Source organism: Delphinapterus leucas, chromosome 2 (assembly GCF_059928025.1).
Source record: "Delphinapterus leucas isolate spDelLeu-1000000601 "Yukka" chromosome 2, BTC_Dleu_Yukka2, whole genome shotgun sequence".
Classification (NCBI taxonomy): Eukaryota; Metazoa; Chordata; class Mammalia; order Artiodactyla; family Monodontidae; genus Delphinapterus; species Delphinapterus leucas.
Window position 1 is genome coordinate 14,172,738 of NC_143130.1, and position 23,495 is coordinate 14,196,232.

Here is a 23,495-nt window from a genome sequence, read left to right on the forward strand (position 1 = left end):
CATGATTCGTTCAAGTATTGACAGACATTTTGACAAGGGATGTCTCAGTCATCACTTCGTTCATGACCATAGTCAATGTGTGTAACTTGCAACAATCTTTTAGTTTTGTTCCTGAGTAAATCAGCAAGGCGTAAGTGTGTGTGTGTGTGTGTGTGTGTGTGTGTATATGTGTATATGTATATTTAACTGACAGTACTGAGTAAAAGTGACTAGATTTATGATCTCCTTTCCCCCACAGTTTAGATTTGCGGCTTTTTCACTATTGGGATGTCATTAGTGATTAACTTCTAATGTGGCTGAAAAGGCCACTTGACAGACATATGCATAAAATGTTTATTCTGTAAATCATGCTTCCTTGAAAATATAAAACTATAAAAGATGTATTAAAACTGTATGTATACTTTTTTCCCATCCAAGTTGGACATTTCCTCTTTAATTATTAAAATAAAGTAGCAAATGATAAAAATCTTAAAATTAGGTTATAACCTGGCACTAAAGAATCCCAAAATTTTAAAAGCAGGAAGCAAATGAGAAATCACATGTCTACCTTTATTTCTTGGCCAAAGAGGATTTATTTTTGTAAGAAGTTGGACATTCACAGTGTTTTTTGGTGTCTTCTGGGTTTGTGAGGACCGACGTTAATAGCATTTTGGGGTGGGTTTTCAGTTTTCAGCAGTCAGTGCTGCAAGACTGGGATTTGACACCTGAAAGAAGACAAGCACGTTTCTTTAAATGTGTAAATTGAATTTTCCTACGAATTATGATTTGTTCAATACTTGAGCGGTCAGACTTAATCTCTGAGTGTAAATTTTTGGATTCTGTTAATTTACTGTAGTATTGCCTACAATTCAGAAACCATAAAGAAGGTTACTGACTTTAAACAAGTGGTGCAGAGTAAAAGTAATAATTTTAAAGAATTTTAAAGATACAGTTTTAATTTTAACAATTTATCGAAGCCTTTAGGAATCCAGATATATTGGAAGAGAAAACCTTAATTTCCATTTTAGCAAAGTATTCTATAATTAACATTCTTCTGAGGATGTCTATTTTGGGTCAGTCATACCTTTTTATTTCTACCATTTCCAGTGAGCTGTTTACTGTATCATTCTTTCAGTTAATCAGTCTTTTAGTCAGTCATTTTATCATTCAATAGTTTTTGCAAGTTCCTCTCCTCCCCCCAGGAAGCATACAGGCAGTTAGGGATGATGGGATGTACACAAATGCCAATACAATGGGTGTCATAAGTGAGTTGCACAAGAGCTGCTTTGAGTGTGCGGCTGGGAGATCAGAGAAGGGTTTATGGAACAGGGGCATTTGAACAGGGCCTGAAAGGGTGGTTTGGTGTTGGCCAACCAGCCATCAGGCAGAACACGTTCAAAGAAAATCAAAAGCAAATGTATCCAGCTGGAAATCTCAGTGCTGAGGAAAGAATCTGTGGACAGTTATGTGAATTTATTTTCTATTCTTTTAAACTATCCTTTCCAATCTACATACTTAGGCTACAGTGCTGCGTAAATGAGCATTTCTCAGGATTTGATCTGAGGAACACCAACTATGTGAGATGTTCCTGGCCAGCAAGGGCCAAATCTGAGCAGTCCTACAGTAAATATCCTGTTTAACTTTGTCATCCAAATGTATTTGATGACAGAGTACCCTCCCCCCCCCGCCCTTTATATTGAACAACAATTTTTTAACACCCCATGGAATCTATATTCCATGCAGCATTATTTAGGGAACATTGGTCAGCAATCATATTATCCAACCTTAGCTTTCTGTTTAAAGACATTTCCTACTTTGTTTTAAAGCAGTTCTGTAGAAAGGAGCTTCAGGTAGTGGTACTTACGTTGTGGATATAGACTAGTGGGTTGAGTGCGTATAACTCACTTTACAATTCTTTCCTCCCACCTTGAACTTTGACAACTATTTTTATTTTATGATATTTGATAGGTGATAATAGAAAGCAAATACATCATATATATATATATATATATATATATATATATATATATATATATATGGTTACGTAGCCTGATGCATCTGTGTTGAATAAATATAACAACATTGTTATTAGATACCTAATCATTACTTGTTGAAAGAATGAAGGTTTGAGAGACCTCAGTGTTCTGGCTTGGCAGATATTTTACTGAGGAGTGACAGTTACAATACTTGCAACCCTCTTCGTAGGAAAAGCGATGATATTAAAATATTTCCATCTATAGTATTCCCATCTACAATTCTTTTTGAGTAAAAAGAAAATCTAGTTTATAAATAAATTCATAATTCGTTCAATCATGTATGTGTGTCTATATGCACAGATATGAGTCACATGCACGTTATTTTGTTAAAGAGAAAATTAAATTTTGGAGAATGATATCTAGCAATTGTCCCTCCTAAATGGGAAAGTTAAGTATTCAAGGAAAGGAGATAATTATCTTGTTCATTGTGCATAGAAAGCACACTTGGAGATCTTGGATTTTTATGATTGCGGGCTTTCAAAATTCTGACAGGGCTGCTTCTAAATTAGTCAATGTCAAGTGCTGTCTTTTTGTAGATTGACAACTGGTTGGTGTTGCTTCATTTTATTGAAAGGAGAAAAGCATAAAAAATGGCTCCACCATCTGTTGGATGTGAAGCATCAGACAGAAGGGTGATGTAGTATGTGGTGAGGAAAGGGGACCGCTGAGCTATAATCTCAGACTCTTTCTAAGATACAAATTGTACTACATTCGGGAAAGATAACTACTTATGTCAGATTTAAATCTTTAGCGGAAGTGGTATAAGTAGGTTGTAGGAAGATATTGGTGAAAACATTTCTTTCTTGTTTGTTTACAGAGCAGTCTCTCCCCCTCCCCCGCCCCTTTATTTCCTGGGAAATGTTATTTTTGAACCAGAAAGGCAAAGTCTTCCTCTGAGAACTTAATTAAATGCTTCAATGGAGTGAACTACTTTTACTTTTCATGTGGTTTAATTTTCTGAGTAAAAGCAAAACGTGTCTGAAAGCCATTTGTTTTCGTTAAACAAAAATTAATGTATAATGCTTATCAGGTGGAAAAGAAAATTAGAGAGTTAAGAGCTTGTGGTCTGGAGGAAGAATCCAGGGTGTGCTGGTAAATGTTTAACAACCGGCTCTCTGGGAACAAAAAGTCTGATTTGCAGTATTTGCCATTTTCCGTGGTGAAAAGACTCCCACCATGGTTAATTTCAAGCCACGGACCAGACATCACAGAAGATGGAGTCCGGAAGAGATACACAATAGCATACATTGTACAGTGCTTTCCTTTACAATACAGTAGATGTAAATAATGCCAAGAACATTGATAATAATACACAGTGTGGTAAAATAATTAAGAAGTGATGAGATTTGAGTATTACTTTTGCTTGTATTATAATAATTTATTTAAGTTTATATAATTTTTTTTTTTTTGCGGTATGCGGGCTTCTCACTGTCGTGGCCTCTCCTGTTGCGGAGCACAGGCTCCGGATGCGCAGGCTCAGGGGCCATGGCTCACGGGCCCAGCCGCTCCGCGGCATGTGGGATCTTCCCGGACCAGGGCACGAACCCGTGTCCCCTGCATCGGCAGGCGGACTCTCAACCACTGCACCACCAGGGAAGCCCTATAATTTAATTTTTAAAAATGGCTGTATTTAGCAGCTTGCCCACAACATTCCTGAAAATTTAATAATTGACTCTGATAAGCTAGCATGAGATGGCTCCAGTTCACAGACCACTGGTGGGGGCAGACCTATGTTAGATTTCTTTGTCCAACACTGACTAGCTGTTTGATAAGAGTACTTATCTGATAGGGTTGTTGGGATGATTAAATGAGATATTGAATAGAAGTCCTTAGAGTAATGCCTGACACTATAGTAAGTGCTAATGTAAGTAGTTATTAGTGTTTGATCTTTTATAGTAAAGGGAATGCAGGATGGCTCTCCCTATAGGTATCCTCCTAGTTATTTTAAACTAAAGTTGACCCTTGAACAATGCGAGAGTTAGGGGCACTGTACTCTGTGCAGTTGAAAAATCTGCGAATGACTTTGACTCCCCAGAAACTTAACAGCCTACTGTTAACTATGATAACATAGTTATTTTGTATATGTATTTTGTATGTTATATGTATTATATACTGTATTCTTACAATAAAGTAAGCTAGAGAAAAGAAAATTTTATTAAGAAAATCATAAGGAAGAGAAAATACATTCATAGTACTGTACTGTATTATTGATGCAGTAAGCTTATGTCATCTGTTTACAAGATGAATCGTCTATCAGTACCTACATCAATATGGTCTTATATGATGTAAAACACTGTAGATGTTGTATGTATTACAACACTAGACATCAAAAGTGAAAAGATTATGTGAAAAAGAAATTCATATTTATTTACAGCATTGATCCATGCATTGCTCATGAAGAAGCAGCAATATGATTGCTTTATGGTCTCCCAGTGTCATTGATAGGATTGCTCACAGTAGCCTAGCCTATACACTAATGAATGAACCATTATAAAATCTTTATGGCACACAGTGTTACAGTCATATCCGTAACACAGTATTGGAAACATCGTTACATTAAAAAAAAAAACAAAAAACTCACTTACCTGAGATGATAAGCTGATAAGCAGTTTCTCCACTTAGAGAGAGAGGCATACTGTATGGTACTGTAATTCTTTGAAAGCAAAGTGATAAAACAGTAAGAAAAGGCACACATTATTAATTTTATATTAAATATCACTTACCATATGCATATATAAGGATAGAATATTATCTACATATATTTTATGCATTCATGACATACCTTTTAATTTTTTTGATATTCTTAGGCAATGTGGTTAGTCTATGAGTTTTTTCAAGTTGTTGCAAATCTCCAAAAATTTTCCAATATATTTATTGAAAAAAATATGTGTATAAGTGAACCTACGCTGTTCAAACTTGTGTTGTTCAAGAGTCAACTAAATGATTTTCTGTATAAGCTGAAGGTTGGTAATAAGGGGCCATAACCTCAATTAGTATAACCTTTTAAAATTGCATTTTTTGTTTTTAGTAAAAGAAGTTTCTCCTTTTTCTCCATGGCTTTTTCCATGTAGTCTGGATCTTCCCTCAGTTTTATTGGAAAGGATAGCATTGTCTTTATTCTGTCTGCACAATGCTATTGTGGTATTGATGCCAGAGTATCTTTTGATACAGGAAGCATCTGTAGCTTTAGAATGAAACTGGCAAATTATTCAGAGTCCAGAAAAGACAAGTGAACATAGAGGCTGCAGTGGGGGTTTTGGGGTTTGGGGTAAGAGGAAAAATCAGTTATTTTATTTATTTAGTTTTTTGCGGTACACGGGCCTCTCACTGTTGTGGCCTCTCCCGTTGCGGAGCACAGGCTCCGGATGCGCAGGCTCAGCGGCCATGGCTCACGGACCCAGCCGCTCCGCGGCATGTGGGATCTTCCCAGACCGGGGGACGAACCTGTGTCCCCTGCATCGGCAGGCGGACTCTCAACCACTGCGCCACCAGGGAAGCCCGAAAAATCAGTTATTTTAAAAATAAATGATCAATAAGATAATTAAGCCTAAATCATTTAATATTAACCATTGAAATATTTTCAAATAATTAATAAGCACCATCATATTAGTTGAACATCACTAATTTAGAATCTGAAAATTCAGATGAAAAGTCATTAAAGTTTTTTTTTTTATTGAGCAAAACATTCAAATTATTTTCCCTGTCTGAAATTTCTGGATCTCATGGGTAGGCAAAATCTAGTCTAAAACCAGAATTCTTTAATGTGTAACTTTTACTTCAGTCCAGTAGATTATTTTTTTGATTGGCATATTTATGATTTAAAGTGACAAAATTTCACTAATAGTAGTTTGAACCAGCGGTTCTCAGGATCCCTTTAAACTCTTTAAGATTATTGAGGAAAAGTTTTTGTGTTTATTGATTGATATTTACCATTTTAGCAATTAAAAGCTTTATAATATTTACATTTATGCCTTAACTAAAGTTTTCTGTGCTTTGTTTATAGATTGATCCTACAAAATTAAATCTTATAAGAACAGCATTGAAAGTTAGGTTGTATAAATAATCTACCTGGGAGAATAGATATATATGTGGTTTGGTTCAGTAAGAAGGAGATATAAGTCCCAGTCCTGAAGTAAAGTGTACCAGAAATGTAACTTTAATTTCCTATAACGACTTAATTTCTCTTCAAGTCCTCATTCTGGTGGGGTGATGAAAACCCAATGTAAGTAGATGTAGGATTTCATCCCCCTTTCCCCAAGATTGTGGCTAAATTACTGGGAATTTGCTGCCAGGACCTTGGAGGAGGCCTTATCTTGACCTTATCACCTGGTTCTCAAGGCCAGGCTCACACAGGTCACCCCTGAGATGTCTCTTGTTCCTTTGTCCACAGCCTTCTTGGTTCTAGTGGTTCTGTGTCCTGCGTGGAAGTACATACTAGGGCACTGTGGTCCCCGGACTCCATAGGCCACTGACTCTCGGGACTGCCAATGGCCCTTTCTGCCTGGACTTGGGGCTCTGAGCCAGGCCTAGGCCTGCAGTCCCCTCTCTCTATTCTCTTTATTCCCCTCCCCTCTTCATCTGAGTGATACTCTCTTAAGGGCACTTTCTCTGTGATTTTTTTTCCTCTCAAGGGCCAATCAGCATAGTCTCCTTAATGGTCTCAGGCATCAGGAGATACAAAAGCAAGGACTAGCCGGCCCTTTCTGCTTTCTTCCTTGTCATCCCCCAACGGGACTGTGAACTCTGGAAGGAGTCAGAGTGAGTGAGAGGTTGTGCAGATGGAAGGGGAAATACTGGGAGGAAAAAAATCAGTTGGCATTTCAAAAATCCTCCCTGGCCACATCAGCCTATGCCTTTAAACCCCGCCAGCCAACAGAGTATAGCACACTTGGAGGCCCAGTGGGTCCTCGGATTTTTTTAATGTTTTTTTTCTTGCTTTGCTTCTGTGAGTTCAGTGTTTTTCAAACTGCGAATTGGACCCATTCCTGGATTAGGACGTTGATTTAGTGGGCTGAGACCAGCATTAAAGAAAAAAAAAGGAAGCTACTAGAACAAAGTAGAAAAATGTTAGAGATCATCAGGCAGAACAGATGTCTATATTGTTTGGAAACTTCCATTTTATATACACTTTGTGTACTGGGCTGTGGGGTAAGATGCATTTCTTACCGTGGGCTCTAGTCAGAGCTTTAAAAGCACATTCTCAGCTGCCGCTGAATTTGGTGTATCTTAAAATTTTTGTTACTATGGAAAATGTCCTATTTTAATATTTAAAAAATATAGAGTGCATAGGTTGCAAACTTGAGTTGGCTTGACTGAAAATGTCATATTTTTGTCCTCATAGTTTGATACAGTATAAAACTATTTTCCTTCAAAATTTCAAAGCCATACTTTTGCCCATAAGACTGATGATACCTGCCTGGGTGACCACCTCTCCTGCCAGTGGAATATGCTCTGAATGGGGAGTAAATGGAGAAGGGAAAGGGCCCAAGGAGCCGGCTGGTTTTCAGATAGCCTGGTGACCCTGCTGACATTTCCAGAGCCCCCTTATATCTGGTCAACAGTTTTGACTCTATCCATTAGCTATCAGCTAAGGTGTCTTTAATTTTTCCTCTCTACAGTCAGTGCTTTTAAACAACTAACATTGTCTCTCTCTCTCTCTGTATGTTTATATATGTATTTATTATATATGTGTTTATGTACATTTAAAAAGTATTTCCATTGGACTTTGGGTGGGAGGTGCTTGGTTTGCCACTTGAGTCAAACATATTGAAGCAAATATGTACAATTTTGAAGGTAATAGCTGTATTCCTTTTAAAATAGAGCATTTCATTCAGACCTTCCACAAAGTCCCTCTTTTCTCCCTGTGTCATTAACCTGTGATGGAAAAGGGTTCAAGCTGCACATCCTTCTCTTCATCCAAGGCACTGAACACAGCAGCAGTATAGGCCTATTGGGTTTTCGTTTACTGTATAATCAGTAGCCAGAAAAAAGTACATTTAAAGAAGAGTTGATCTGTTTTGTGGTTAGACTCTGCCTGAGGTACCCAGGAAAGGAATGTGACTTGCTTAGAGGGGGACAGGCAGGGCCACCGTAAGTAGTTGGTGATGTTGTCTACTATGGGTTCCTTTTCTCTGACCCACACTGGTCTAAAAGATGCTAATTTTGGTACAGTTTCCTTTGTTTTCCCCCAGTCTGCCTGTTCTGAAACCATATCAAATGAATTATTGTACACAGTTTGGCACTGAACAAATTGACGTATGTTGAAGTCTTCCTCTGCTCCACCAGAATATATCGCTAATTGCATAGTGGAGGCCGATGGCTAAATAGCTTTTAGATTCTTGATATTACTTTCATAGCCTGTAAAGTTAGGAAACAACTGATCTGCAAATTGTCAAATAAGTAGAGTCTGTGGAGGGCAAGGAGATTTTAGCCTGTGGCCCAGGATGTTTGGCGGTGGTTGCCTGGAGTGCTGTGTTGAGAAGAACGTTGGGTCTTTCCTGGACCCTTCAGGAGGAGTGGTGTGAATTAGTGATGTCTGCCCTGAACGTGGGCGGTAACACATGGGCGAAGAAGTATAGACCAGTATGCCAGTGGTAGTGGCTCTTCTTCTTAGTTTCCCACAATTTATTTGATTTGATTTGATTTTTGGCCACACATTTTTCTGTGAGGCTATAACATTTTTACCCAAAATGCACAGCTGGGTATAATATCACATTTTTAGGTTTGCGTAGGTCTTTCTAAAAAACAGAATTATGCTTCCCCCTCTTTCTTTAGGCTTTAAATAATTATTTTTACGGATACTGAGTATTTGCTGTAGGTACTATGTTTATTATTATTTTTAGTAAAGGAAGATAATGTGATCTTTCTTGTGTTTCTAATGTTCTGTTTTCCTAGGAACTTTGCTTTTAATATTTTTCAGACTGTGGTAATGCCTCAGATGCTTGAGTCCCAGATCTGCGTGCGTTCTCTTGGCTCTGGTCACCAGCACCTTTTGGTGGTTCCTGGGCCCGAATCACAGAGCTGCCCAGCTGCACGTGTGCCCCTGTTTATACATTCCCACGGTCAATGTCGGCAACAGCATCGGGCACAGACGACTCTCCTCTACCAGCTCATATTTTTCTTAAACAGCATCTGGTGTGTGTGTGTGTGTGTGTGTGTGTGTGTGTGTATTAAATACCTTTTACAGAGTAATTCAAAATCTAGGTGACATGTTCCAATAGCTGATAAGCATTTCATAGTGTGGTCGGTTTTCTGTGTAATCCCTTTGATCATGGCCTCTTTTGTAAACACACGATAGAGGTTACGATGGAGTCCCGCCGAGGAAGTAATTCAGAGGGTGGCAAGTTTTTGACCCTTACAGACAGAAAGAGAATTTGGTAAATCGTTAGGTTATTGACTGCCCTTTAGAGAGCCGGGGGTTTGCTTTCTGTACCTCCTTTCAGCTGGGCTTGTATTTCATGTACGGGAGGCCTACATTATCATAATCCATTTTTCGCTTTTATGTGATCTACCAGCGGCTCTCGTAAACCTCCTTTCTGAAGAGCACTCCCCATTTACTTGCTCTAATTCACCGTCTTCTTTTAAATCATAAAAATTGATGTTTTGCAACCAGTGGCATTATATGGGAGTTGTTTATGGAGGTGCTGCAGGGAAGATTAGTGGTAGAATTAAGAACGAGATGACAGCTGGGGAGAGAAATCTATGAAGAGACATCACATCAATGACATAGCAAGAGAGTGAAAGAAGCATGTTAAACTCGAAGATACTGGAAGAATATCATGAGTAAAATTATGTCTTTTGCTGATGTTGAATAGTGTTAATCATACACTAACAAATTTTTACTTAAGGAGTTATATTAGGTAGAAAATGCCCAGATTGACCCCAATGTGTAAAAAAGATATTATCTTAAAACGCTTCTACCCATTAGATGTTAATTTCCCTGACAGCGCTCACACTGGAATATTAGTAGAAATAATGTGGAATTGTTTTTACTCAGTGTTATCATCTAGGTCTTAAAACATTTGCTATGAGAATTTCCTAATTTATACAATTTTACACGTCTGAAAGGATAACCAAAGTAGGATGGTTTTTGCAAATTATTAATAGGTATGGAATTTCCCAGGAACTTTTATTCAAAGGAAAAAAACTTCCAGGTTTTCTCCTTCTCTTACCTCATATGCCATTTCCCATTATTGCTCTTTAACAAACAAAAACCTTCCAATACAATGAACGTGAGTTTTAGGATATTCTTTTGGAGAAAGAAGTATAAATGGAGACTAGGAATGTGAGCGCCTACATGCTTTGCCCTTGAAGAACCAGGTAAAGAAGCCCAGTGCGTGGCTTTGGGTGTTCAGGCCCCGTGAGATTTCCAGGTGGGAAAGAAAATGGTAGGAGAAACTCCCTGATGTGTCTGGCAAAGTGTGCTTAGGCAGCAAAAGCATTTACAAAGGAAGGCCCGTGGCAGTTTGGAGCTGGCTTCAGTTCAGATTTTTTCGGCCATGGAGGAGGTCTTCCTTAAACAAATCTGTTAACATTTTAGTTTTGGAGGGAGCACAGCACATTGTAGATGTAAATGTACCAGTTCCTATTTCTGTCTGAAGCAGCTCCATCTCACCGTCCCTGAGACCCCATCCCTTCATGAGTAGGTCTGATTTGATCTAGTCTTCAGAGCTGTGCCTGGCCTGTGTGTCCTTGTGCTGCGTTTGTCCCTGTTGCTCCTTTGCCTTTAGAAACTTTTCTGTGCAGAGCACGGGGCTCCTTGGGCCCCTCCTGCTGGATGCGTCTTCTTCATGGAGGTCTAGCAGTTGTTTCTCATGTTTAGTGTGTGTTGGCAGATCCCAGCCTGGGTTGAAGTCTTTCTTTCTCTCTTCCCCTCCCTTCTCATCCTGTCTCTGTCCCCACCCCAGTTTCATGCTGTTTCCTTTTCTTACTACATTTGGGCTCCAAAGCAGCCAACCTCAGGGAAGCTCTAAACGATGGGGCAGGATACACGTATGAAGAGTTGATATTACAACTGAGACAGTTTTCATTTCTTTTCACGATTCTGCTGTCATTCCATAATGGCTCACGTTGGCATCCTGCTTTTTCCTGCCTTGGAGGCAGACTGGTGGTCCTCAGTCCACACTGGTGAGTCCTGCCAGTGGTTCATGGCTGGGCCGGCTCTGAGACCCCTTTTGATTGGTGGGTGTCCATGATGTGCTGGTTATTAAATAGGTTGAATACTGCCCTGTGGAGAGACATTACTAGTGTTATTGTCACAAATTCCGTATTTCACATATTTGATATATTTATTCATTTTGTGTCTGTTTGCTTGACCTAGCGATACATGGGAGAGGGGTGTTGAAATCTCTCACCATATTGGTGAATATGCCAGTTTTCCCTGTCATCAGTGTTGCATGCATGTGCACACAATCTCTCTCTCTCTGTCTTTCTCCCTCTCTCCTTATATATATGTGTATACATATATACACACACACATATTTTTTAAAATCTACATTTAAGATGATGCTTTTTTGGTGACTTGAGCCTTCATCACTACATAGTGTCTCTATTCTTTTTTTTTTTTTTTTTTTTTTTTGCGGTACGTGGGCCTCTCACTGTGGTGGGCTCTCCCGTTGCGGAGCACAGGCTCTGGACGCGTAGGCTCAGCGGCCATGGCTCACGGGCCCAGCCGCTCCGCGGCATGTGGGCTCCTCCTGGACCGGGGCACGAACCCGCGTCCCCTGCATCGGCAGGCGGACTCTCAACCACTGCGCCACCTTGGAAGCCCCTATAGTGTCTCTATTCTTAATAATGCCTTTACTTTAAAAGTATATTTTGTCTCATTTTAATATAGCTATTTTATAGTGGAGTTAAAAAATATGACTATATATTGATCTTCTAGCTAGCAGATGTAACCCATTTACATTTTTGTGATTATTGAATTGTTTCTCCCAGCTGTTAAATTTCTATTTGTCTCATTATTCTACGCTGCTTTTTGTTTCTATTCTCTTTCTTTTTTAAAATTTTATTGAGTTAGAGTTTTGGCACTTTTAAAAAAATTGATTTTTCCCTTTTATAGGATTTGAATTTATGTGTTATATTTCCATTCTTTGTGGTTACCCTTAGAATTTTATCACATTTATTTAAGCACAGTTTAAAATTCAGTAATGTCTTAACCTTTCTCATGAAGAACAGAAGGACCTTAGAATGCTTTATTTTCATGCTACCTTCTCATTTTACTATCAGATGTTTTAGATCTGTCTTTTTCCATACAATGTTGTGTGTATGTGGGTGTGTGTATGCGTATGCATGTGTGTGGTGCATTGCATTTAGCATTTTATTTGCTTACCATTCCTTTTTGCATTTCAGCTTGTCCTTCTGGAATGATTTTCTTTTTTGCTGCATTGCATCCTTTATAAGCAGCTTCATAGACGACCCTGGTGGTGGTAATCTCTCTCAGGGCCTGGTTATTTTAAAATGTTTTATTTTTCACTTTTTAAAGATAATTTTGAATGATGTGAAACAATCATTATTGCTACAAAATGGAGTTGTTCTAATTTGGGAGATACTTAAAATTGTGTTCAAACCTTCTATCATCTCCCCACTATCCAATATAGTTATGATCTTGACCCTTGGGTAAAATTACTTCCTTGGGTAAAATCAGAGCATAAAACGATGGTCCAAAGAAAAGTCATCAGGCCCTCACCTGACTCAGAAAGGCAGAACTGAAGAGTCAATTTAATAACGCGAGGTCAGAACTTTTGCCTTTTCAATGTTCTTAAGAGATAAAGTTGCATTTTCTTAAAGGAGATAATATACTAAAAATGTTAATACAGTTCCTCTTTCATGAATGATAAGTTGGTAGGCAGGAGAGGGCCTAAGGTTCCCAAGACTGCCCCCAGGTTTGATGATTCTCTAGGAGGCCTCCCAGGACTCAGCCTAGAGTCATACTTGTGACTATGATTTATTATGGCAAAAAGATACAAAGCAAAACCAGCAAAGGGAAAAGGCGCATGGGGCAAAATCCAGAAGAAACTAGGCATGGGCTTCCAGAGTTCTCTCCCAGAAAGTCACGTGGGACACACTTAGCTCCCCCAGCAATGAGCTGTGACAACACGTGTCAGATGTTGCCAACCACTCAAGCTCGTTAGAGACTCAGCTCCCAGGGTTCTTACCGGGGGGCTCTTCTGCCTGGCATGTACCCAAATTCCAGACTCCCGGAAGGAGAGCGAGTGTTCTGCATCAACCTTATTGATTGTACAAACAGCTTAGGCACAGTGCTCCACCCTTATCAACTAGGGATGCTGGGAACCCTCCCAGAATCCAATTTCTTAGACACTAGCCAAGGGCCAACCTGGAAAGCTGGCTTTTCATAGATAGCATTTGGGCCTGCTCTATTTACTCTTTTCTGCACAGGGCCCATCAGTAAATAATGCTATAATAATAAATGCTTTTGACACCTGAGTTCTGTTCTCAGATGTTCTAGTTTGAGTAGAACTGTAACAGTGGTCAGAGAAACAGAAAACTGGAGAGGGTGGGTAGACTTAAGTGCTGGAGAGGAGGAGACTCAGACAGGCGTCATTGACCCACACTGTGGCTCAGGATTAGAGGGAGACGGCAGGCCATTTGACTTTGCCAGGCAGGGGAGAATGAAAAAAAAAGATCTCTGGTCTTTTTCTGGAAGATCTCTTGGAAAATCTTGAAACAGCTAGCGGTTGGAAACAGCTAGCAGTCTTAAACTTGGTGGCCTCTTATAATGTTAGAGATCTATTGTGTAGGGTCCCCAGCCTCAGCACTGCAGATATTTTGGAGTGGGGGCCGTCCTGTGCACTGCAGGATGTTAAGCAGCATCCCTGGCCTCTGCTCACTAGATGCCAATAGCATCTGTCTCCTCACCACCTCGCCCGGTTGTGACAACCAAAAATGTCTCCTGACATCGCCTGTTGCTAGCTATCCTCCAGGGACAGTGGTTGAGAACCATTGTATTACTACAGGGTTTACAATAAATAAATTCATAACGATCTTAGCTTTATATAGCTAAGTGGTTTGCTCATATCTCACACTTAGAGTAGTTTTCCATTTATAAAGCTCTTTCATGTGTTTCTAGCAAGAGGCTATATAGATGAAGGCAATGAGACACAGAGGGTAAGTCACTTTGCAGTAAAGCAAAGAGAAAGTAATAGTAGAAATAATAGTAATGATAACATTTTTTGTTATTAATAATAGATATTTCATTGAGTGCCTGATGAGCCAGACACTGAAATGCTTTACAGGTGTTCATTTTGCAACAAGCGTAACAAGTGCTATCATTGTGTTGATTTTACGGATGAGGAAATTGAGGCCAGAGAGATTAAGAAACCTGCCAAAGACACACAGTAGGTGGAAAAGCCAGGTCCAGACCCAGGCCATTTGGCTCCAGTGCTCTCGTGACCCCTGGGCTCTGGATAAAAAGTGAGAGGTTCTGGATTCTTGCTCTTCTCTGATAGTGTTCTGTCTCATTACTATCTCTGTGGAGGTTGCCATTTGCTTATTACACTGCTTTCCTCGCTCCGCCCAGCTCTGGTCTCCTGGTTTACATACAACTTTTCCTGTATTCTTGTCAACTGAATCTCACAGGGATGAAAAAATTGGGAAGCCCTCTTCTTGTGACCTAACTTTGCTGTTTCAGTTGTAGTCTTCTGTGATTATCTTGATTCTTTCTCTTTTTATTTATCTTTAATGTAGCATTTCATCGAAATCTGGATTTGTTGCAGCTGTCAGCCTAATCTTGACACATACGCTTCGTCCAATTCCTGCATATTTCAGCTAAGAGGCTTCTGTTTCTGATGCTTAAACATTTCACGATATTCTTCAGATCTTTCCACCACCTCCCAATGTGTTATTTGTCATAGTTCCATGATTATATTTTATTATCCAGGAAATATTTTAATGTACCAATTTATCCACCCCATCTTTTGGGTTTTTTTCTTTTTACTTTTTTCCTGATTCCTTTTCAACATGTGTTTTTTCATGCCCCCGTGCCTTATGCCCCAAGTTCTGTCCCCTAATATGGACAAGGAGAAAATGTCCTTCTTCCTCTAAGCCTAGTGAAGAAATCATCTTTCCTGGAGCTTTCTTTTCAAGACACTTATTTTAGGAAGTGTCTACACTTCTACAATCATTTAAATGCAGTATTTGTGTAGAGCTAGAATTAACTGTATGGTACCGTCAATTAGTTTTAAAATGATTTGCTTCTCTGTGCCTATGATCCCATGAGGGACCACTGAGCCCTCAGTTTATTTCTGGGTCTGTTTTTCTTTTATGGGTGGGGCAGTGAGTGGGTGGGAGTTGAGACTATGACTTCAGAGCAGAATATCGTCAGATTAGTTTAGATGGACATTGCTACGTGGACATGATGTTGAGAGATCCAGGATTTTCAGATGTGTCCAGTTTGGCAAAATTCATTAGGTTTCTCCAGATGTTGTAATTATTATTTTTTATGTAAATAGTGTGTGCTGCCATGACTGTAATTACATTTACTACTTCTGTGTCTCATGGTTCCAACTCATGAGACGATTCCACTCTCTTTTGATTGTTAGGCACTTTTTCCCAAGACCCTATTCCCTTGAATTTTTTTTTAAAATAAATTTATTTATTTATTTAATTTTGGCTGCGTTGGGTCTTTGTTGCTGCACGTGGGCTTTCTCTAGTTGCAGTGAGCGGGGGCTACTGTTGTGGTGCGTGGGCTTCTCACTGCGATGGCTTCTCTTGTTGCGGAGCACGGGCTGTAGGCGTGCAGGCTTCAGTAGTTGTGGCTCGCGGACTCTAGGCGTGTGGGCTTCAGTAGTTGTGGCGCGCGGGCTTAGTTGTTGGGCAACATGTGGGATCTTTCCGGACCAGGGCTCGAACCTATGTCCCCTGCATTGGCAGGCGGATTCTTAACCACTGCGCCACCAGGGAAGTCCTTCACTTGAATTTTGCTAGCTCTGAAGATAACTTTGGTCCCCAAAGCCTTAGGTTTTAATCCATTGTAGTGCTCATGACTCCTAGTAGTTTCAGATATGAATTCTTCCTTTCCTCGGCATTTTTTATTGTGGTTATTAATACTAAGTTGAATTTTTCTTCTGGATCAAAAATCTGGATAGTTCCTTCTTGTTATGCATCTTCAGAGAAAGTTATGTTACCCATTATTACAAAATCATTAAATTTTAGGATTGGGAAGGATATTGGAAAAAGTGCAAAGTATTACAATCTGTTTATAGTCCTCAGTATAATTGCTCAGCATGTAAGTAAGTTTGTTGCTTTGGCCGTCACGTGAGCAGAGTATGTCCTCTAAAAAGGAAGAAAGAAAGAAAAAAGCAGAAGCTTTTCAGTTTGTTTTTCTTTTCAGTGTAAAACTTTGTTCCAAATAGAACTTAGTATGGGCTCCCAATATCAAACGTGTTAAAGTGGTGTTTTATTTATATGCATGTATTTTGTAAGTTCAAATCTATCACCTTTTCTCATTATAAAATCAAATGGTGGGAATAGATTATTTTCATGAAATGATAACTTTAGAATGGGAGATATGAGTGGCAAGTGAGGTTTTGTTAGTATCCAAGTAGACATTATTTTTGCCTGGTGTGGGCCAAGTTCATGTACATACAGAGAAGCAATTGCAAATTGAATGTCCTGCCCCCCCACAACAGTTCAATTTTCCATCTTAGAATGCTGTTTAATTAAAAATTCTGTTTAATTTTTAAATTTTGTTTACTTAAAAATTCTGTTTAATATTTAATTTATGTTTAATTTAAAATGTAATTTTTAGCTTTTAAACATAATTTTTAATTAAACGTAAATGGCAGGAGAAGGTTGTCCCCTCAAAGCATGCCCCTAAACTGAGTTAACCTGCAAGTTAGTATAGTACAGTCTCAACGGGTTAAACTTTCTGTAACATGTTTGAGAGTAGATTTTAATTACAGTTTCAAAAGTAGTTAAAATACATACATAACATTTTTGAATTAAACATTGTGGAAATCCTGAAAATCTCTGTGAAACTTTATTCCACAGAATGTATTTTGAAAGAAAAAAGTGCTAATTTGTTATTTTAGCTTTAAAGTATACCAATACATACATAATGCCTACATTTTAAAGTCCAGTGAAGTTCAGCTTTCCAAGATTGAGTTTCAAACATTCTGAAACACACTGAAGTTGTCTGTCCAGCTTCACCTGTCTGGAGCACAGTTCAGAAGTAGCCCCCAAGTAATCTATAAAAATATCGAATCACTGTGTTGTACACTTGAAAGTAATATAATGTTGTAAGTCCACTATACTTCAATAAATTAAAAAGAAAAAGAAGTAGCCCCCATAGTGTGCGGCTGACACGAAGTCTATGACTTCAGGATACGGAGAGGGAGATACCTTGCCTATTACAACTTCCTCACTTGACCCAGTAACTCTAGTTTTACCAACATTTCACTAAACTTGACTACTCTCTAGTTGCTTACCCTGGGATAGAAGAAGGAAACCAGAAGGGAAGAAGGCTGTGCAAGACCAACTGCTGTGTGTGAGAAATGATCTCTTTGCCAGTCCAACAGACATAAAAGCGCAACGATCTCATGGGATTTAGGCCATCCCAAACTTTGTAAATGTTGAAAGCACTACTGCTTTGTTTCATGATCTGATAATGTCTATTTAGATGACCCTGAGTTATCATGAAAAAATTTAAATCAGGTTTGTATCTGCTCTAAGAAGGCAAGAAAATTATGGTGAAATAGTGAGGCTTAGAGGACTGTTGAGAAACCACAGGAAGATTTGGAGGGTGGACATCACCAAGGAGAGGGGCCAGGGAGAAGGAAACAGGGAGTGGGGGCTCTTTGAGGGACGGCTCTGAGCTCCACAGCTTTTGTGGTGATAGAGTCACAGCAGCCAGAGATGTACCCTCCGTGCTGGCTGGGCATGGGGAGCAGAGGCAGTCGCTGGTGTTCTTAACCACACATGGGAGTAGACGCCATCACTTCACCACCAGGAGGGTTTGTGTGTTTGCATATATGTCATTATGTATGATGTAATGCGGTGAAGCTTTCTGTAGCCTGACATGCACTGTGGTCATATGGCTTCTTCTCTCCCCTCTTTCTCCTACCCTGCTCCCTCCCTCCCTCCTTCCCTCCCTTCTATTCTTCTTTCCACAAATATTTATTGAAGTCATATGAGCCAGATGCTGGTAGGTGCTGAATGTGCTCTGACAAGGGACAAGATAGCCTGTTCTTGCGGCCGTGGAACTTTCCTTGTACTGTGAGACAGAGACATGTCAATAGGAACATACAAATGAATACGAAAAAAATTATAATGGGACAGAAAGTACATTCTAGGACACGTTTGCGAGACCAGAAAGGCTTCCTGGAGAAAGTGTAATCGAAGGTGAGACCTAAGAGATAAAGAGGAGTTAGCCAGAGAAGTGGGGTGTTCCAGGCCAGGGAAAAGCATGCAGGGGAAGAGGTGGGAAGGAGAGGGGTGAACTTCTCAGCCAGAGTGTGGATGTGAGCGAGAAGTCTGCAGAAGGCTCATCGAGGGGGCATTGGGGGACAGGAGGCTGGACTTTTCTCTTGGATCAATGGGAAGCCATGGAAAGGTTTTACTCAGCGGAGTCAGGTGATCAGGTTGGCATTGTGGAAACTTTGCTTTGCCAAGTCGGATTAGAAGGGCCAGACTGGCAAGTGTTGTAGTTATCTAAAAGATAAACGTGGCCTAAAATGAAAAAATGCAGTGGAGACGGAGAGAAGTAAATATAATCATGACATGTTTAGGAGATAAAATCAATAGACTTGGTGATGGACTGATTAGATGTGTGCGGAGTCAAGATTACTCCCAGGTTTCTGGTGTGGGCAACTGGGCAGTAATTAATGAAAGAGAATACACGGGGAAAAAATCATTGTGGGATTGTGGTGGGATGATGGACTGTTGGATTTCAGACTGAATGTGTGGTGAATATGGGGTATGCACAAGTGGAAGTGCCAGTGGCTCTGAAATTCAGGAGGGAAAGCTGGGCTAGAGATGTAGATTTGGAAGTGATCAGCATGCATAGAGCGGGTACCCAGAGCTGTGGGAATGAGTGAGATCACCCCGGCGATCACCCAGGCGTACGCTGAGAAGAGAAGAAAGCCTGTTAGAACCCTGAAGGAGGATAGGCAGAGAGGAGCCCCCAGGAGACAGAGGAGGAACAGCTAGAAGGGGGGAAGCTGGCCAGGAGTGTGTGGGGACAAAGACACCGAGGAAGAGGACGGAGGAGAGGCTAAGCAAGAGGAAGCCCAAAAGATGTCTGTTGGCTCCTCTGTGCTGCAGGAAGCCATTACAGCTTTAACCAGAGAAACGTCTGGAAACAGGAGCTAGAATGCATAGCATTGAGGAGAGAGCTGGAAGAGATGAGCAGAGACAGAGAGCTTAGTCCTCTTTGTAAGGAAGTTTGGCTGAAGGAGAGAACAGACTCTAGGACCTCATGCTAGAGTAGTGTGGGTGGAGGGGGGGATAGAAGCCAGGGGAGCCTTGAGTGCGCTTGGATGCTGACGGGATGTAGCTCATAGAATAGAGAAGCGTAGGGTGAAATTTTGGGAGACAGTGGGGATAAGTGGGTCATAGAGGGTCATGAGAACGGAGGAGGGCTTGGGACCCAGAATAATGACAGAGAGGTGACCTTGGCTAAGAGGAGAGACACCTCTTCCACTGGGACAGAAGGGAAGAATAAAACAACTGGTGTTAAAGTATTGTTTTGTGTCACAGTATTTTAATTATGTTCTTAAAAAAATTTTCTCCACAGACACTACCCGAAGCAGTCCTTCACCACGGTGGCAGATACACCCGAAAATCTTCGCCTGAAACAGCAAAGTGAATTGCAGAGTCAGGTAATTTCTGAAAGGCCTATTTTTGTTACATTCGTTCTAAATATTATTCACAAGGCCGCTCTTCAGTCATCGTACTGCTCATGCCAGGTCACCAGCCGGTGTGCAGACTGAAAGCGGGCCTGGGTGGGCAGTCCGGGCAGAAGTGCTGAATGTCTGTTTTATTCCCGGTCTTGGATCACCCTGATATTCTCGGTTCTGTTATCCACATGGGACTAGGGCGAGTAAATGAGTTCTGGTCAGAGTAAGTGTTTCCCAACAATATTGATTTATTTGGTCCTAAATATTTAAAAACATTTTATAAATAGCTTTTCCACACTGCATATGTAGGGGAAAAAAGAGGTGTTAACTTGACCCAATTGCAGTGAGTGTGGGGCTAACACCCTGTCTGTGTATCTCACACCAGCCACTAGCTTTGTTTTCATCCTGTCACTTTATTCATATTTCTTTCATATGTCACACTGACAGCATGAACAAAGATTAGAACACCATGATTGGCTCCCAGTCAACCATTTTGGATGGAAACGTGCCTTCAGTATGGCGAAACACATCGGTTAAGACTAGGGATTTGAATGACACTGTTTTCTTCAGGGACACCCCGTCTCTTCTTGAGAAACCTAGGGTGCTCTCTCTCGGAGAAGTTATCTTGCCGGCCACGGTGTAGGACTGCCGAGCAGTCCTCAGCGTGTGTGCCGAGCAGCCGCGTGGCAGCCCACTGGTCAGCGGGGGGGTAAAGTAACGCTGAGTAGCGGGGAGGGAAGGCTGCGTTGAGGTCCCCCTTCCACTGTTCATTGGTTGTGGCCTTGGGCCAGCCACTGGGATTCTTTGTGCTGGTGTAAAGTGAGACAGTCTATCTGATCTTGTCTACCTGTCTTGAGGGTGGCTGCAGGTGTCAAATAGGTAGTTAGGCGTGAAAGCATTTTGAAAAGTTAAAAAAAAGATTGTATGACTGTGGAGGCTGATTATGAGTACCGTGGTCCCTGAGAATCCTTGATGTGAAAAAGGAGAAGAGTAGACTTTCTGAAGGAGGGAGGTGTCTAGCTAACACTCTTTGAAAATGTCAGTTGTAGCTGTTCGTAATGAGAGTAGTCAGCTTTCAGTTGCAACGGATCTAATTATTTCCACGCGGGTTTATCTGATCACAGGGGAGATGGTAGTTCCCTCCATCCTCTTTCTGGAGGACTTGGGACCACTTCCCAGTCCACTTAATTAGAGGAAAAAAACTCCGAGTAGGGTTTACTGTTGGTTAACAACGCCATGAAGACTTGGTTGGCAGTTAGTTTTCGGTTTATGTAAAATGCTAATTTTCCGTGTGCTAAGCTATTAGTTCAAAAAATTGAGTGCCGGCCAAAGAGAGGCACTATTGCAGAGCCAGCAAGAACACCCCTTGCTCATTCACACCGCGGAGGGTGCCAGGACTTGGCTCCTGTCTGTGCAGCTCCAATATGCCTTTCTTCTCATCAAGTTAGGATTAATTAGGTAATTCTGGAGAAGTACTTCGAGCACATTGGAAAACAGAACTAAATCAAGCAATCTAATATCTGTTTCCTGCCTGTTACATGTCCTTGTTCTGTGCAATAGAATTTATAATTAGTTAATCCTCTCTTCACAGAGTTCACGGGGTGTCTGAGGAAACAGGACTAACATACCACCCCCCCATTAAATTAAAATATGTTTAATTTAAAATAAGGACTCAGAAATGGGGGGGGCAAGTATGGGTTGGCCTGGTTATGCTTCATGCTGGCGGCTGGGGCGGGGGGGTCTGAGTGGAGCCTTGAAGGTTGACAGAGGATCTGATATGAATCCTTATCTCCTTCCTTTAGAGAGCACACCGCTCCCTTTGGGTTCAGTTAGTGGTTATAGGTGTCGTCTCCTTGGTCCAGGAACAAGCATTTATTGTTTTCCCACCACACACCTGACCTCTGGAAAGGCAAAGAAAAAAAGGAGTCACTGTTTCATGAAAGGCTGATTTTAGTCTCTCTCAGGTAGGTAGCAAGCTGTGAACTTCAGAAGACAGAGCACACACATGGTTCTGGGCTCGTGGGACAGGAGTTCATAGAGGGGCACAACGCGCTATGGGGTCTCCAAGCAGTGGTCAGGTGAAGGCATCAGATTTTCTGTAAAATTTTGCTCAAAAATCATCTCCTTCAGAAAGAAAATGTAGGACTTCATCAGACAGATGGCATGGGGAGATTCAACTCAATTCAAGAAACACGTGTTGACTACTTACTATGTACAAGGAATTGTGCTAGGTGTCAGGGGAGGGAAAAGCATCACCATCATCATCATTATCGTCATCGTTATCGTCAATCTTGCTGTATTCAGGGCACATAATTTTACATGTACTATTTCATTTCCTCTCAAACAGCCCTATGAGACAGGTATTTATTATTATCCCTATTTAGATGAAGCATTCAACCTTTAGAGAGTTTAGAGAACTCACCCTTTCAAACTTAGCAAGGAATTGAACTTGGAATAGAACCTAGATCTGTGAGCCCCAAGTGTCCACAATCTCAACCAGTACTCTGGTCACATTACTCAGAGAGCACCTAGAAAAGGAGATGTGTAAACAGATACTTTCAGTACAAGCCAATAGGGCAGTGTATGTAAAGGTAGAAGGACTCCTCTCAGGGGCAGAAGTCCTCTCTCTCCCCTTCCTCCCCTCCCCCTTCTTCTTCTCTTTCCCCTCCTCCTCCTTCTTCTCCTTCTCCTTCTCCATGAGCGATTAAAATACTTCTAGAGTGTTTCTACCTTTGCAAAGACATGGAAAGATATCTACCCTAATGGTAGTATTCATTACTGGCAAATCATTTAATGTTAGCATATTAAATGATTTGATTCTGTGGTAGAGCATTCCCTTTGAGTTTTGATACCAAGAATTCTGAACAGCTCAACAGTTTTGGTGGAAGATTGACTATTAACATTTTATTTACTTGTTTTGATAACCTGTGATGCTAAATGAGCCAAATCTCTTCATTACTCCGAGTTTTGAAATTCTGAAATCCTTTAGAATTGTTTGGTTAAAACTCCTATTTTTTCTTTTAGTTCATTAGCTTACCAAATGAGCCAAAATGAAGGGAAAACAAAAATAAAATTTCAGTCCAACCTAGGAAGTTATTTATGGTTAACATATTGTTATCTTTTCCTTTTTTCTCTTCTCTGTCTCGGTCTCTTTCTTTTTCAGAGGGTTATGAACATAGCCAGCATTTTTTTTTTTTTTTTTTGCCTGAGTGTTAGATCCTCTCAAGCTTTTTTGGGATCTATATTAGGTGCCGATTGTCATAATAAAATGATACGAAATACCGGAGAATAAACAAGGAAACCATGAGTTAGCTTTTCAGAACTGGTGATAGGCGGTGGCTTACAGGCATTATCCAGCTTGCACATAACTGGTGCCTGTCCACTTGGGCAGCCACTGACCGTGCTGGCTGTGGATGGCTCTGGAACGCTGCGGACAAGCGGGGGCGGGGGGGGGGAAGCATTCCTTCTTCACTAGCTCCCTTTCCATCGCATCTCACAGGATGAACTGCTTCAAAGAAATAGCATAACTGGAGGTTAGGTGCCTCCACTGGCCCACAGTGGCCCATACCGTAAGGCGCAAAAGTGGAGACTTTTCCTTCTAGTGGTATTAGTAACATTGTACTTC

The 23,495-nt window shown here is 40.7% G+C and overlaps 1 protein-coding gene across 15 annotated transcripts in view; it reads left to right on the plus strand.

Annotated features, from left to right (window-relative positions):
* The window catches only part of NEBL (nebulette), a 368,320-nt gene that overhangs the window by 105,186 nt on the left and 239,639 nt on the right, over positions 1–23,495 (plus strand). For all 15 annotated transcript variants that reach the window (XM_089906438.1, XM_089906443.1, XM_089906435.1 and 12 more), the window contains exon 3: positions 19,768–19,852. In XM_089906438.1, the coding sequence (XP_089762564.1) occupies positions 19,768–19,852 (85 nt within the window). The remainder of the gene's footprint in view (positions 1–19,767; positions 19,853–23,495) is intronic.